This window comes from Eulemur rufifrons, chromosome 29 (assembly GCF_041146395.1).
Source record: "Eulemur rufifrons isolate Redbay chromosome 29, OSU_ERuf_1, whole genome shotgun sequence".
NCBI lineage: Eukaryota > Metazoa > Chordata > Mammalia > Primates > Lemuridae > Eulemur > Eulemur rufifrons.
In genome coordinates, this window is record NC_091011.1 from 94,967,536 (window position 1) to 94,982,318 (window position 14,783).

Below are 14,783 nucleotides of genomic sequence, written 5' to 3' on the forward strand. Positions count from 1 at the left end.
GAAGTCCACGCCCTTCCCACCCGCTGTGCTGCCCCAGCGAGAGGGGCTTCCATGACCCTGTCATGATTCACCAGGCTTCTGGAATGCCGTGGTCAAATGCAGGGTGGAGTGGTAGAAAACACCTGGGCCTGGAGTCCGGGGACCTGGGTGTCACACCTTGCTGTTAACTTTACTGTCTGCTTCTCAGAAAGGCTCAAAGGAGGCTCAGTCCTTGGCTCAGAAGGTTAAGTGCGGAGAGGCTTGTGTGGGAGCTGCCAGGCCGCCACCTGCACCCCAGGCTCTCGGGAAGTTCTAGCTTTAGCTGAAGAGTTCTTAGGAGGGTTGAATGTCCCCTCATCACCTGTACATAGGTATGGAAAGTGCGGGAAGACATGCTGTGCTTTGGCTGTGGTTTGTTGGACCCTGGCTTTGGCTCTCAGCTCACGGGGCAGGAGCACTGGAGTCTGAGATGCTAAGATGGGAGGGGTCCCTGCGGTCCCCCCGGCTCTTGGCCTGGGCCGGCCTCTCACCATGTTTTCTTCTCACTGTGTTTCTTGGTCTGCTCTGTGTCGTCTTGTTTGGGTTGCTGCATGGTGGCAGTCACATTTACGCAGATGCCCCCGTTGCCGCAGTGGGTCTCTCCTCGAGTTCCCAGGATTCCTGTCTGCTGGAGTCCCCTCCACAGAGGCGTGTAAACCTCAGGGATGCTTTGACACTTGGGAAGAAAGGAAGAAGGAAGCCTTGGGGTCCAGGCTGCCTGGTGGGCACGCCCACGGCTGGGGCTGGGGCTGGGGCTGGGGCAAGGGAAATGGCGTTTCTCAGAGCAAAAGCCCCTTGTGGTGGGCACGAGGTTCAGGAGCAGAATCAGACGGGATTTCAGGCTGCCCCTCCTCCCTAGGCCGACAGCCTCGGGGCAGTGCATAACCTGCGTGTTATTTGTGGAGCATCGTGTGACTTAGAAACACTTCAGGTCACAGTTAGCATTAGCACAACAGCCTGCTACTGCTGCGGAGCTAGAGTCTGATGTCACTAACAGCAGTGCCAGAGCTCTTGGGCACTTTGCAATGTGTGTCTCCAGGGGAGCTCGCCTAGGGTAGATCCCTCCTGGTTTGCCCAGCACTAGGTGTTCTCTGGAAAAGAGGAAGATGTAGCTTCCCTCCACGTGACGCTTAGCTGGGCAGGGGCGGGCTGCAGACAAAGTGCTCTCGGCCTGCGTGCTGCAGCAGGTTAGTTGCAGAGCTCTTTAAGTGTCACATCCTTTGTCCCCCAAGTCCAGCGTAGTGCCCCATGATGGGCTGCACTGGGTTCTGTCTTGGCCTTTGTGGTGTCTGGAATGAAGCCTCCTTGTTGAGCTTTGGTAAAAATACCCCACTGAGAGCTACCAAACCCCAAGTTCAAAAAGACACGGCGGGAGGTGGGTGCCACCCAAAGGCTGCATCTGAGGCCTCAATCCCGGACCCCCAAATGCCCCATGACAATCTGGGGTGGAGGTCAGAGGGTTGCTGTGGCTGCTGACACCCTGGCTCCCCTATTTTCCCCAAAGGAAATAAAACAGTTGAAATTAGTTGACAAGCAGTTCTTTAAAAAAGAAAACTGCACACATTTGCTTTGGCCTTGAATAAGGTAAGAATCTGTCATGTGGCAGCGGGTAAGCATTTTAATTTGCATATTTAGATCTGTAGGTCATACACATTTGTTTTCTACAGCTCAATCTCATTTCTGTCTGCAAGCCCTCCTGCTGCTTGGGGGGTGGGAAATAAGACACCCCTTAACTGCTGCCCTTCCCGGAGCCAGGTCCTAGCGGGCTGCCTGCCTGGGCACCGTGAGTAGCCGTTTCTCTCGGGGTCGCCCACCTCCTGGCTATGCTGCTAGGAAGTGGGGTGCAGGCCCCTGCTCTGGGGACTAACCGGCCTCCTCTCTGTCCCTTCTCCTTCTGCCAGTCATGCAAGATGGCGGGAAGGAGGCCTCCTTTGGGCTGAGGGAAATCCTCCTCTCTTCTTTCTGGCCGTGGGCGTTCTCGATGTCCTCCTCCACCCTCCGCCCCGGGGTGTGTGCTGTTGGAAATGAGGTCAGGCTGTTTCTTCCTCCTGCTCCACCGCTGTCTCCAGGCAAAGGGCACGGAGCCACGAGGCCTGCCCCACAGGGCGGCCACAGGCGCACAGTGCCATGTCTGTGGGTCGAAACCACAACGTAGCATTCCGGCCACACAGATGACTGTCACATTAGGATGAACCCAAGTGAGAAGGGGTATGAGTGGCCATGAGTGATGCTGAATTGCTTCCCTGATGGTTTCTAACATTTTCCTTCTTGTCCGCAGGCCAAGAAGAAGAAAAAACAGAAGCCGTTTTGGTTGACAGGCCACATTGTAGCAGTTGGCAGTGTATGACGGGGAAGGACCCCGTGGTCAAACCAGAGAGGGGAGAGAAAATGACAGCAGGAAGGGCCTCGGGGGAGAGCCCGTCCTTTGGGAACATGGGCAGTTTGCGTTTGAGGGGGTCGATCTGGGCTGCCACTCGGTCTCTCTGCGCCCTGACCCCGACATACCACACCCATTTCCAGTAAGAGGTCGTGGGGAGCTGCCCCAGGCCCAGGCTACATGAAAGGGCTTTGGGGTTGAAAGATGGGGGATAGAGCTGGAGGATCCCCAAAGGAGGGGCCTAATGCAGGCTTCAGTCTTTCCTGCTGATCTGGGGACCTGATCCGGGGACTTGCCCTGTGTGGCGAGTCCTGGGTCCCTGCTTGGCTCTGGGGATCCTGAGCCATCTTCCCCTCCAGAGTTGGAACTTCACTGACGACACCCACCACCGCTGTTTTGGCTGCTGTGACAGCTTCGCCCTCCTCAGCTCGGATATTCCCAGAGCAGAGCGCGCAGGGGAAGCTGGGAGGAGTCCTCCTGGATGGGTAAGGGTGTTTGTTAGTTTTGCCAGGAGCTCCGGGACCCTCCCTGCCCAGCCTGAACCTCCACCCAAGGAGGCGCATTGACAGCGAGGGGGCCGGTGGGGCTGGGACATTTTGGCCACTGAAGTATGTTGTCATCAAGGGTGCAGACACAATCACAGGGTCAGTGGGTGACCAGTCCCTGCCCCGGATTGTCACCATCCAATCCTCTTCTCATGAGTGACAGAAACTCAACCTGGAGAATGCTCTCTTGACTTGAGCTCGCTGAGCTCTGGACCCTCAGGGCAGTGGGCCCCGGTTCTAGCTATAGTCGCCAGCAGATAATCTGTGGGTGTTTGCAGGAACTCGGCATTGGGCAGGTCAGGCGTTGGGCACGTCGGGCGTGCCGTGGTAGGAGGGAGTGGGAAATCGCCACAGGAGCTGGGAAGGAGGAGAGCAGAGGGAGCCTGTGCTCCAAGGGGCAAGTGGGCCCTGGCTAGAGGATGGGAGGGGCCTGGGCTCCACCTGGACTTGGTGGGTCCTGGGCGTCCAGGCTGGAAGCAGCCCCAGGCATTCCGCAGCCCCTCATGACCTCTGCCCTTCTCTGGTTCTTCTAGAACTTATGTTCGGGAGAAAACAGCCCAGATAGTCACAATGATAGTAACAGTAACAAAACCTCCTATACCCCGAGTAGATGTGAGGGCCATTGTGAAGAAAGGGAGCCCCTGCAGGAGCCCCAGCAGAGAAGGGCCGGGATTTCCTGTTTGGGTTGGGGCGAGTGACAATGGAATTCAAAGTCAGAGAGGAATCTGCTTCCTGGGCTCTTGGGCACCCTGGTCAACCTCTCTCAAGGAAGTGAGCTAAAGAACAGGCCTTTGTCTCCAAGGCCGGGGCCAAGGGTTTTGCCAGGGGAGGCCCTCCTGGGTCTCATGGTCTCCCGGGTCAGGCGGACTCTCCTCTTCCTCCAGATCCCCCCTCCCACCCCACGGGGCTCAGCCCCATATGCCCCAGAGGGCAGAAAAGCAACTGCCCTTAGTCTGCCCCACAGTCGCTGGTCCCACCCAGGGTCCCTGAGCCCTGCTCCTGCCATGGAGGCTGATGCTGCAGCTCCCACGACCACATCGAGGCCCCTGGCCAAGCACTCTCTGAGCCAGGCCGTGGGCTAGCGCCTTGCAGACATTGGGTCCTCTTGTCCCTTGGTCACTTGATGAGCTAGGACTTGTATCTCCATCCTGCAGATAAGAGAACTGCGATGCAGAATGCGTTAGGGGCTTGCTCAGGTTCACACAGGCAGTGAGTGACAGAGCTGGGATTCAGATTCAGGTACGACGGTGCCTTATCTCTGAGCTCTCGGCCCTGATGCACCTTTCGAGATTAGGGAACCCTCTTGAATGTCTCTGTTGGCAGCAGTCAATCAATTAATTACCCTGCATGAACAAGGACTATGGGTGACAGTTTCATCTGTCCCTAGTGCCAACTGAAGAGCCCCCAGCCTATTGGGTTAGGGGCCAGATGCCTGAGGACCTGAGGAGGACAGGGCCGTGGGCTGGACGAGAGCCTTACTTGGCCTCCAAGGCCACCTAAGCACAGGTGCAGCTCCTTGCAGTCAGGACTTGCTGGCCTGGGTCTCTGGCCTCCACCTGGGTGGCTCCTGGGAAGCCCCCTGTGTGAGCAGCCCCTCCACAGTCCCGCTCCAATCTCCCTCCTCGTGTTGCTTCCCGCTAAAGGACCAGGGAACCAGGCCGACCAAAAGGCCTATGAGGAGAGACCATAAACGCAGGAGGCCGACATGGAGAGCCAGACGTCGCTTTCCCTGTGGGCAGAACAAGTGCTTGGGAGCCCAGCTGCCATGGTGAGATGTCAGGGGCCCCCGCACGGCGGTGGGAAGGTCGTACCGGGGACAGACATGGGTGTCTGGCTGGGGCCCAGGAAGCCGCGGCTCTGTGGGAGAGCTTATGCACCCAGGGTCCCTGAAAGCAGCTCTGGGTGGGGTCTGCCTGGGCCTGGAGCTCCTGGAGGCTGGTCTAGTGCCAGGGTCCCCAGGAAAGGCAGAGGCAGAGATTGGGGACTTTCTTGTGGCTAGTCGTGTCTGCAGTGTCCAGCAGCCAGCTCAGGACTGGGTGAGCAGTCCACATCAGAAGAGCGGCCCTGAGCAGCTGGGCTCCCGTCCAGGCCTGAGTGTGGGGGGAAGGGGGCAGGATGGTGACTGCACCTGCGGCCATTGCTCCCTGAGCATTGCCTCCACCCCTGCCTCTTTTCCGGGCTCTCCCTCAGGAGGGAAGACACCGCTGGGATTTAGATCTTCAGCTCTTCCCAGTCCCAGGATCCATCACTCCCCCCTCAAGCCCCGTTCACTCCCTGGGTGCCCACCAGGGTGTGGAGCAGCCATTGCTCAGCCCCAGAGGTCTTCTGGGCAGCGGCAGCATGTCTGGTCAAAATCTGGGGCTGGTGGGATGGGGGAGGAGGTAGGAGGGGAATGCTGGGGCCAGAGAGGGGAGTGGGAACCTTCTAAGAATCACGGCTGCTGAGCCCCTTCTGGCTGGGAAGAGTGTCGCTGTCAGGGTCCTGTGCTGCTGGGAGGGGTTTACGGAGGACAAGCTACATGAGGCTGGTCAAACCCGGATGGGGCCTCAGGAGGATCTGGCAGACTGGGAGACTTCTAATTGTGAGATGTGAACTTGTTCACAAAAGGAGCAACTTTATGGCTGAATGAGCTGTTAGGAGCCCCAACAGTACTCTGGCAAAGCGGGCAGGTGTGTGTAGACTAGAGCCAGGGGTCAAGGGCCTTGCCCCTGAGTTTAACCCTCTCAGTGCCAGGACCCTGGGTGGCTTCTGTCCACAGGAGATAGAAGAGCCCGCGGCATAGCTGTGAGCATAACAGCAGGCCACTGTCCTTTTGATTTTTTCCAGAAACAAGGTGGGGATGCTGCGGTCAAGGGTCAGGGTTGCCATGCCAAGTGGGGTCGGCAGAGTCTGGGTGTCCCGAGACAGAAAGGAAGAGAGAAAGGACTGCGCTTTCTGGGAAGGTAAGATCGTCCCTCCCATCCCCACAGAGGCCGGGTGGGACTATTTCTGCTGGGAGGATGGGCAAGCCCCTCCCCACAGTGACCCACGAGACTGGGGGCCTCCCCAGACCTCCCCGTCCCTAGACCCCATTCTCTGTTCCCTCCTCCTGATGGGGAAGCCACCAGCCAATGACAGTGGGGCTTTCGTCCCTTTGCTGGCCAGGCCAAGCTCTCTGACCGCCCTCTGTACTTCCTTCCTTTGGGGTAGAACCTTGGGACAACCCACATTTCGGGGCACTGGGGCGGGGGTCTAGGTTGGGTTGTAGAGGAGATGCACACACTCTTTAAATACCAAAAAGGGGCAGTTCTCACGGCTCCAGCTGCCTTGTTGGGCTGGCCAGGGCAGTCTCTTCCTTCACCCTTGGGGGCATTATATTTCATGCCGAGGGTGAAGGAAGTCTCTGCCTTTGTGGAGTTGAGAAAAGGTTACAGCTGTCATGGCAGGGGCCATAGCCTGCACTCGAGCCCCCAAATCTGGGAGCCCAGGTTGCCGAGCACACCCATCCCCTTAACATTCTTTTGAGCAGCTCTTGGCTGTCCCCATTTAACACCTACTCCCTGGGTTTCTAGGCAGAATCGTCAGGCAGATGGAATTTCTGTTGGGCCTTTGACTCCTCCCAGTGACACAATCTAAGAAGGCTGCTCAGGGAGCGCACGGTTCCTGGGATATGCCACGAAACCTGGAACAAAGGGGCGTGTGCCTGCCTTTCCCCAGTCACCCACTCGCCCACTCGCTCTTCCACGCGTCCCTCACGTGCCAGGCCCTGTTTCGGTGCTGGGGTGTAGTCACAGGCAGGACAGACATAGTCCTTGCATTCAGGGAGCTTTTGTGCAATGGTGTTCTGAAGATATGGAAATAAATGAGTCTCAAACATCCCAGAGGAATAATGTGAAGTGGAGGGCAAGCCATCCCAGAAACCCTCACTTTTTATATGTGAAAAAATGTGGAGAATTTGGGGGAGGTCCAGGAAGAACCAGTAGTAAGGTATCGGGAACGCTCTGGGAAGACGTGAAGCCGCTGTAGGATTTCCCAGGAGTTACCTCCCCTCTCTGCAGAGTGGCCCTTCTATCTTGGTGGTTTTCTTCTTTTCAAAATCAGGTCTCTCACCAGCTTTTACCTGCCCCCAACTCACAGTTTTAATCTCCAAAAAGCTGTTTTTCTACCACCATCAATCGCTTTGAGGTTGAGAACTTTCTATTTCCCCCGCTGAAGCTGGTCTCCAGGCCTCTTGTGCTGGCCTGTGTCTCTCTCTAGAATCTCTCGACTCTTTTAGGCTTCTGCTGACAGCTAGGGAGGTGAAGAATAGCCATCGTCATTGTGAAAAGGGGACTCCGTCTTGCTTGGCAATGAGCAGGGCGAGGCACAAATGGCCTTCGGAACAGCTCCCTGCTATTCTGCACTGCGAGGACGCTCCACAGGCCTCCGCGTCTGCCCCTAGCACGCGGGCACCGGGACACCCTTGCCCCCTGCCGTGCACGGAGACTTTCCCTGGAGAGGCTGCCCTGGTCTGATGGGGAGTGTGTGTGGAGGGTGGGAGAGAAACACATCTGCCTCTGGATTAATTTTTTTGGTAACAGCCATTGGCTTCTGGTGAGTTCTTCTCAGTGGCCTCCCAGGGCTGCTTTCTAAACTCCTCTGCCCCCGGCACCTGATGGCATGGCAGAGGAGCAGCAGGGCCAGTGGGCGTGTGCAGGAGACAAACGGGAGAGTCTGGCAGGACGGGAGTGAGAACTTACTCCCTCGGCAGGGCATTCATCTGTGCATGAGGGCGGTGCCCCCATGATCCAGACCCTCCCACCACCCAGCATCACCATATTGGGAAGCAAATTTCAACATGGGTTTCAGAGGGGACACTGTCAAGCCCAAGCCGTAGTACCTACTTATATGTCACACTGCCTTAATTGTATATCAAAGTTACATGTGAGCGAGGATCTTGTTGTGGGCTCTCTATTCTATTCCAATAGATTCTCTATAGATATTATTGAAGGCTGTTAAACTGAATGAGGTCACTTGCAGAGTGAGCATAGATAGGAAAGAAGTTCAAAGACTGAGCCCCAGGGAGCCCAAAATTTAGAGGGCAGAGAGAGGAGAAGGAGGAACCCAGAGAAGAGACAGACAAGGAGCAGCCACAGAGGTGGGAGGGAAGTCAGAATACCACCGGGTGGGGAGGCCAGGTGAAGGTGTCCTTAAGGAATGGAGTGATAAACTGATGCTAGTGATAGCATTGGATTGAGATTTAGCACAATGACATGGACATCACTGCAGACCTTGCTAAAGAGCCATTTGATGGGAGTGGTGAGGGAGGGGGCTCAAGAGAGGATGGAAGGAGAGAAATTGGAGATCCTGAGTCTAAATACCTACATCTGCAATATTTGCAATAAAGAGGAGAGAAATTAGATTGTAGCTGGAGGGGGAAATGGGGTTAGGGAATGTTCTTTTGTAAAGGTGGGAGAAAGTGCAAGGTTGTGTGCTGATGGCCATGTTCCAGGAGAGAGGGTCTGATGATGGTACGGGGACGGGAAGAGTAGCTGGAGCAAGGTCCCGGAGTGGCGAGAGCATCGGGCTTTGCACACAGCTTGAGGAACTGGGCTTAGCTCGGGGGTCTGGGCAGTTCATCCATAGTAAAGGGAAGACGGGCAGAGTCCACAGCACAGCCTGAAGGTCAGCGGACACAGTGGTGGAGGGCTTGGGAGGGTCTCTTCTGGTCATTTCTGTTTTCTTAGAGAAAGAAGAAGTGAGGTCACCCACTGGGAATGGGGAGGGGAGGAGGTGGTGGAGGTTGCAGAAGAGAGAAGGCAGGAAACAGTTGTCTAGGGAGCGGGAGACGGAATGGAGCACCAGGTAGATATAGAGGGTGACACCCAGCTTACGAGTCTGGTTAAGGACAGGGACCACGAATTTAGGGTGAAGTCAAGTCAGTATGTTCATGTGTTTCCCATCAGCTATAAACTAAAATAAAACCTTAACTCCCCCCTCACCCTACTGACTGAACCCCCAGCCTTGGCCAAGGGGACCCCAGAAAAACCTTAAAGCTGAGTTGCTGGCCATGAGGAGAAGAGAGATCAGACCGCCTAGTTATGCCTGTCCGTTTTGCAATAATAAGATGCTAAATCATTAACAGGCCGAAGGCCACATGAGACAAAGGTTAAACCACACCTGCAGAGCATCGATTTACTTAACAGATCACTTGAGTCACAGTATATGTCTGGTGATTCTTCTTTGATTAACAGACATCCTTATCTTAAAATATTCCAAGGCTTTAGACAAAGCTTTGTTGCCTTTAACCAATTGCAAATCAAAGAATTTTTGAACCCACCTATAACTTGCAGCCCCCCACTTTGAGATGTCCTGCCTTTTCGGGGCCAAACCAATGTACGCCTTCCATGTATTGATTTATGACTTTACGTGTAATTTCTGTGTCCCTAAAATGTGTAAAGCCAAAGTGTCACCCAACCACGGGAAGACCACTTGTATTCGGCACAGAATAAATCTCTTTGGATTATTTTACAGATCTGGGTTCCTTCCCGCTGCCGGGCTCGTCCACAGGCACAGCGCTGGTGGGGAAGAGGATTTCCCAGGGCCATGCCTCGCCAGGTATTGTCTTGGAATATTATTTATACGTGTAATCTGAGGCCCACAATGAACATTTAAAAAACAATCTTCAGAGAGGATTTGAATTTGCTTCCGGCCCTCTCTGTGGTCAATCTTCATCCAGAACTACCTTAAACCACGTTCAAGACTCCAAGTTCCCTTAGCCACCGGGAGGGTCCAAACACAGCTGTCATATTTGGTGGCTGTTCCACTTCTAGGTCACTCTCACCCTAAGAGGGCAACGGGTCAGGAGCTCAGCTCGTCTGGAGGGCGTCCCTGGCTGGACTCTGGCCAAGTTGACTTTTGCGTTTCCCCAGTTGGAATAGGCTTCAGGCAAGCTTCTTCCTGACTCTAGGCCCCTGAACTTCTTTTTCTTTGAGTAGTTACTTTAGAAAATTTGTAATTGTAAATTCTTTCTTAGCCCACTTGAGATGTAAATCTTTTTAAAAGCTTCTTGGCAGTTTCACCCCGGGTGCTGTCTTTCTCTGGGACCTGGGAGCCCTCCTGTTGAAATGTAAACATCAGGGGGGGTAGCATCCTCAGGTCCTTGGCAGGAGCCTAATTTGCACCAATTAGCAAACACAAGCGATCTAATCACAGAGAAAAACATTAGTGAACTAGGGAATAACACACGTGCTGGACGCATCCCACTGACAAACCCTCCCTAACGCCCTCGCCCTCGGGACCTTCCCATCGCTGCTCCAATGCGTAAGACCCTCCTGCTTCCCGAGTTCTGGCCTCTCTTCCCTGCCTGCTTAACTTCGTCTGGCGCCACTTGGCTGTGCTCTGCCCTTCTCCCGGAGTGCCCGGCAAAGGCTCTCATCTTCTGGGATGGTCAGATGCCCCCAGGGAAGGACATTCTCTGTGCTCCCTGGCTTCTCAGTGTCCTTACTTTGGCCTGGTAGTTCCTTATTGTGTTATTGCCCCTTGGATGCTTTTGGGAAAATTTAGAAATATTTTTATCTTGTTTCATTTTAGTTGTTTTCAGTGGGAGGGTTGAGGTGCATAACCCGTGGGAAACAGGACTCAGTCACAGCCTTTGGGCTTCCCTGCCTGCTCTGTTTCTAGAAGCCTCCAGCTCTGTGAACCCGCGTTGATGCGCACCTCTCCCGCAGAACAGCAGCCTCGCAGCCCTCTGTCCACGGCGGCCACCAGGAGGGGCTGTGACCCCAGGCTGGTCCATGTCCAGTCAGCCCTGTGACCCTGCCCTTTATGTGAATCGGAAACAGCTGTCCCTTCTTCAAGTTACAAGTTTTAAAATAAGCGTATTATTTCTTAATTATTATCGTAACAAACATGGGCTCTGTTTGAATAAGACACTTAATTCCATCAGAAAATTGTCAAAACATACAAATTTCGTTACAGGACACTTTACTGCCATCTGCCAAAACGATAGTAAACACACACGTTTTCTGTCTTTGCCATGAAACAGCATATGATAATTTGCAAAGCAAGAAAGATGTCTGTGCTGTGAACACCACTCCCTTTGATGTGGCAACTGGAACAATTGTGTCCACAACCCTGAGTTCATCTTTAAAAAAAAAAATTCTTTTATTGTTCTTATTTGCTAAACACGTTAGACGTCCGTGTCCCTGTCCACCGTGCGTTTCTAGCCGGGCACTGCGGCGGCCCCTAACAGGTCCTCTGCCCCAGTCTGACCCCTTTCTCCACACACGCCAGCGGCCGTCAGCACCCCGTGCCTGTGACAGCCTTGGCCTGCAGTGTCCCTCACTCCACTGTCTGACGGGCAAACTTCTACCTGCCCTTCGAGACTCCGTTAACATTACCTTCCCGCGCAGCCCTTCCCTCCAAACTACTGTACAGCCTTCTCCACTGCAGCACCTGCCGCCGTGGATGCCAGCCGCGGATCTGTTCATAAGTTTATTTCTCCACTCGGTGGCTTTTCCGCCTTGTGGGGTTCGCAGTTCCTCCTCTGTCCCTCCACCCCCGCCCCCCAGCAGCACGGCTGCACGAGTGCATGTTTGCAGCAGCCTGCTACACTGTTTCCCAACCACGGCTTTGGTGCTTCCCGTCATCAGGCTGTGTCAGGGCTCCTTGAAAAATCTTGCTGATTTTTATGATCCTTGTGTCTGACACGGTGCCTGGTCCTGGCAGATTTCTCTTTGCTTGCATTAACTTGTGTCTTCCTGGCCATTTGATTTCTGGAAGAGCCAGTCCCTCTCCTTCCTACCCTCTGTGAGAGTCTGGGAGTGGCAGAGGGGACAGGGCTGTTTCACCAGCCTGCTAAGTGCTCTAGGCCCCGGGAGCGTTTTTTTTTTTTGTTGTTGTTGTTGTTTTTTGCTGCACTTGTCATTAGTCACAGAGCCGCCAGGGGGCAGGGAGCCCCCGTTCTTCCCCAGAGCAATGACACGCTGGAGGGAGGCAGCCTTCCTTCCACACAGAATCAATGCTCCAAGAGATAATTTGCTGAAAGATCATTTTGCAAAATGGTCAACTTAGAAAATAATCGATTTGCTAAGACTCTGATGAGTTATTTTCAGAGCAATCCACGGATGCTTAATATTTCATTTAAGAAGGAGCGAGCTTTTTCTTCACTAAGTTTATGGTCGTCTCTGGTTTGGGGAAACGATTTCTTGCTGGCCTTTAGCTCTGCCCCTAAACAGACTCCTGCCTCTGGCAGTGACCCAGCGGGGGCGAATGGCACTCACCTGGCTGAAGGTTCTTGTCTTCTGGTCTTGTGGCTTTATGTGCGTTGACCCACTGCCCTAGGAGGGGTGGGCGTCCTTCTTTACTAAGCAGTTAAGTGGGTGGGGGTGGCAGAGGCTTCGTCAGTTTTCCCCATCAAGGTGTGTCCTGTGTGTCCCTAAAACCCTTCTTGGGCCATCCCAGCACAACCAGGTTGTCCTCCGGGTTCATAGCAAGGTGAAGGAGTCCTTGAGGCTGGCACATGGGGACCAGTCCAAGGGGAAGGTGGATCCCTCGGGATGTGATAGGCTGAGAGCAGCACCGCAAAGCAAAGTGCACGCAGTCTGCAGCCTCTGCGTCCTGAGCAGAGGATCCCGATGAAAGGTCTTGCTCATGTGGATGAGCCTCAAGGACATTCTGCTGAGCAAAATAAGGTAGTCACAAAAGGGCAGACTCTGTATGGTTCCACTCATAGAAGTAGCTGAAGTCATCAAAAACCACAGGAACAGGACGTAGAAAGTGGTCAGTGGCGGGGGGCAGGGGTGGGGGCACTGCAGGGTGAAAGGTTCTGCAGATCCGGTGCACGACAACGGGAACGTACTTAACACTACTGAACAGTCCGCTGAAAATGACTGAGATGGTAAATTTGATGTTATGTGTTTTTTACCCCCGTGAAATAAAAAAAAATGTCTTTCTCAGTGTCCACCTTCCTTATAAAGTAGAAGCTGGGGCTTTTGGATGCTGCGATCTCTCACAACAGGAGTTTCTGTGAGGGAAACTCCTGTTTCTGTGTCGTGATCTCCGAAGGTGGGCAGCGCAGGGGAAGGTTTGCCCGTGTGCCCCGACGCTGGCTCCTCCCTGAGTCCCGACTGCTTCTGACGTGCTCACCCTGGGCCAGGCACGCCCCGAACTTCCTCTCGGGCTGCCTCTGTGCTTCTGTGGATGTGAAACCTATTTCCAGAAGCCTCTTCCTCTGCAGAAAGACTCAGAAATCCTCCTGCCAGGAGGACCCAGGCCCTGGGAAGCTGGTCATCCCCTGCTGTCCTCTCCTCGCTCCCCGCCCTGCTTGGGATTCACCTCCACGGGGCACTTGGCAGCTGCTTCCGCCTGGCAGAGCATGGAGACGCGGGACCCAGCGGGTCTGGGAGGCCCTGAGACCCAGAGAGGCCAGGGGACAGGACCACGGTACGTCAGCTCGTGTGTGCCCGTGTGTGCACGGCTGCACGCATGAGGGGGTGGTGACAGGTTTGCCACGGAGAAGGCAGCCCGCCCAGCCATGGAGGGGCACTGCTGACTGCAGGACGGTGTCGGGAGGGGGTACTTGGCCCCGAGGAGGAAAAAGCAGGTGGGAAGGAGGCTTCCCAGGAGCCCTGTGCTGGCAGATGGTGCCACAGAGCGGCCAGGGGAGGTCACCCGAGGCATGTGGCTTTCCACATTCCCTTTTGCAATATTTCCCAGCCTTTACACAGTTAGGGTTCTATTAATTGGGCATCAGAGGTGGGCAATACTTTACCAAAAACAATTATTTCTGATTTCCCCTGTATTTAAGCCAACCTGGCCCTCACGTTAATCCTTACCTTCCTCTTGATGACTGACCCGCTGGGCAGCGACTAAAGCCCTCCCCATGCTGGGCTCTGGAAGCATCTCTGACCACCTTTTTTTCTAGAATGTTTGTGGTTTTATGTCTTACATTTAAATCTTTTATCTATCTTGAATTCATTTTTGTATATGGTGAGAGATAGGAGTCTTGTTTCATTCTTGTGCATGTGGCAATCTGGCTTTCCCAGCACCGTTTATTGAATAGGGCTTCCTTTCACCACTGTATGTTGTTGTCTGCTTTGTTGAAGATCAGTTGATGATTTTCTTCCTAGGTCCTCTATTCTGTCTGTGGTCTATGTTTCTACTTTTATGCCAGTACCATGATGTTTTGGTTACCATAGCCTTACAGTATAATTTGAAGTCTGTTAACATGATGCATCCAGATTTGTTCTTTTTGCTTAGGATTGCTTTGGCTACTTGGGCTCTTTTTTGTTTCCAAATGAAGCACAGAATTATTTTTCTAGATCTGTGAAATATGATGTTGATATTTTGATGGAGATTGCATTGAATCTGTAAATCACTTTGGGTAGTAGGAACATTTTAACAATATTGATTCTACCAATCTATGCATATGAGATATTTTTCCATTTATTTGTGTCATCTGCCATTTCTTTCATCAGTGTTTCATAGTTCTCCATATAGAGACCTTTCACTTCATTGGTTAAGTATATTCCTAAATATGTTTCTTTGTAGCTATTTTGAATGGTATTGAGTCTTTGATTTGGCTCTCAGCTTAAGTGTTATTAGTATATAGAAATGCTACTGATTTGTGTACATTGATTTTGTAACCTGAGACTTTGCTGAATTTGTTTATCAATTCTTGGAGTCTCTTGGTGGAGTATTTAGGATTTTCTAGATACAAGATCATATTGTTAGTGAAAAGCAATAGTTTGACCTCCTCTTTCCCAATTTGGATGCCTTTTATTTCTTTCTCTTACCTGATTGCTCTGGCTATGACTTCCAGTACTATGTTGCATAGAAGTGGTGATAATGGGCACCCTTGTCTTATTCCAGTTGTTAGGTGG

General features: G+C 53.3%; 1 protein-coding gene across 2 annotated transcripts in view; it reads left to right on the forward strand.

The window, feature by feature from the left end:
- The first annotated feature begins 1,598 nt into the window (after positions 1-1,598).
- The window catches only part of GIMAP8 (GTPase, IMAP family member 8), a 28,542-nt gene continuing 15,357 nt past the window's right edge, over positions 1,599-14,783 (forward strand). Inside the window, exons 1-3 of one of the 2 annotated variants that reach the window (XM_069462032.1) lie at positions 1,599-2,880; positions 4,584-4,708; positions 5,767-5,882. In XM_069462032.1, the coding sequence (XP_069318133.1) occupies positions 4,646-4,708; positions 5,767-5,882 (179 nt within the window). In that variant the 5' untranslated portion in view covers positions 1,599-2,880; positions 4,584-4,645. Of the gene's footprint in view, positions 2,881-4,583; positions 4,709-5,766; positions 5,883-13,143; positions 13,345-14,783 lie in introns of those variants that run through there. The other variant, XM_069462033.1, reaches the window with a different exon arrangement.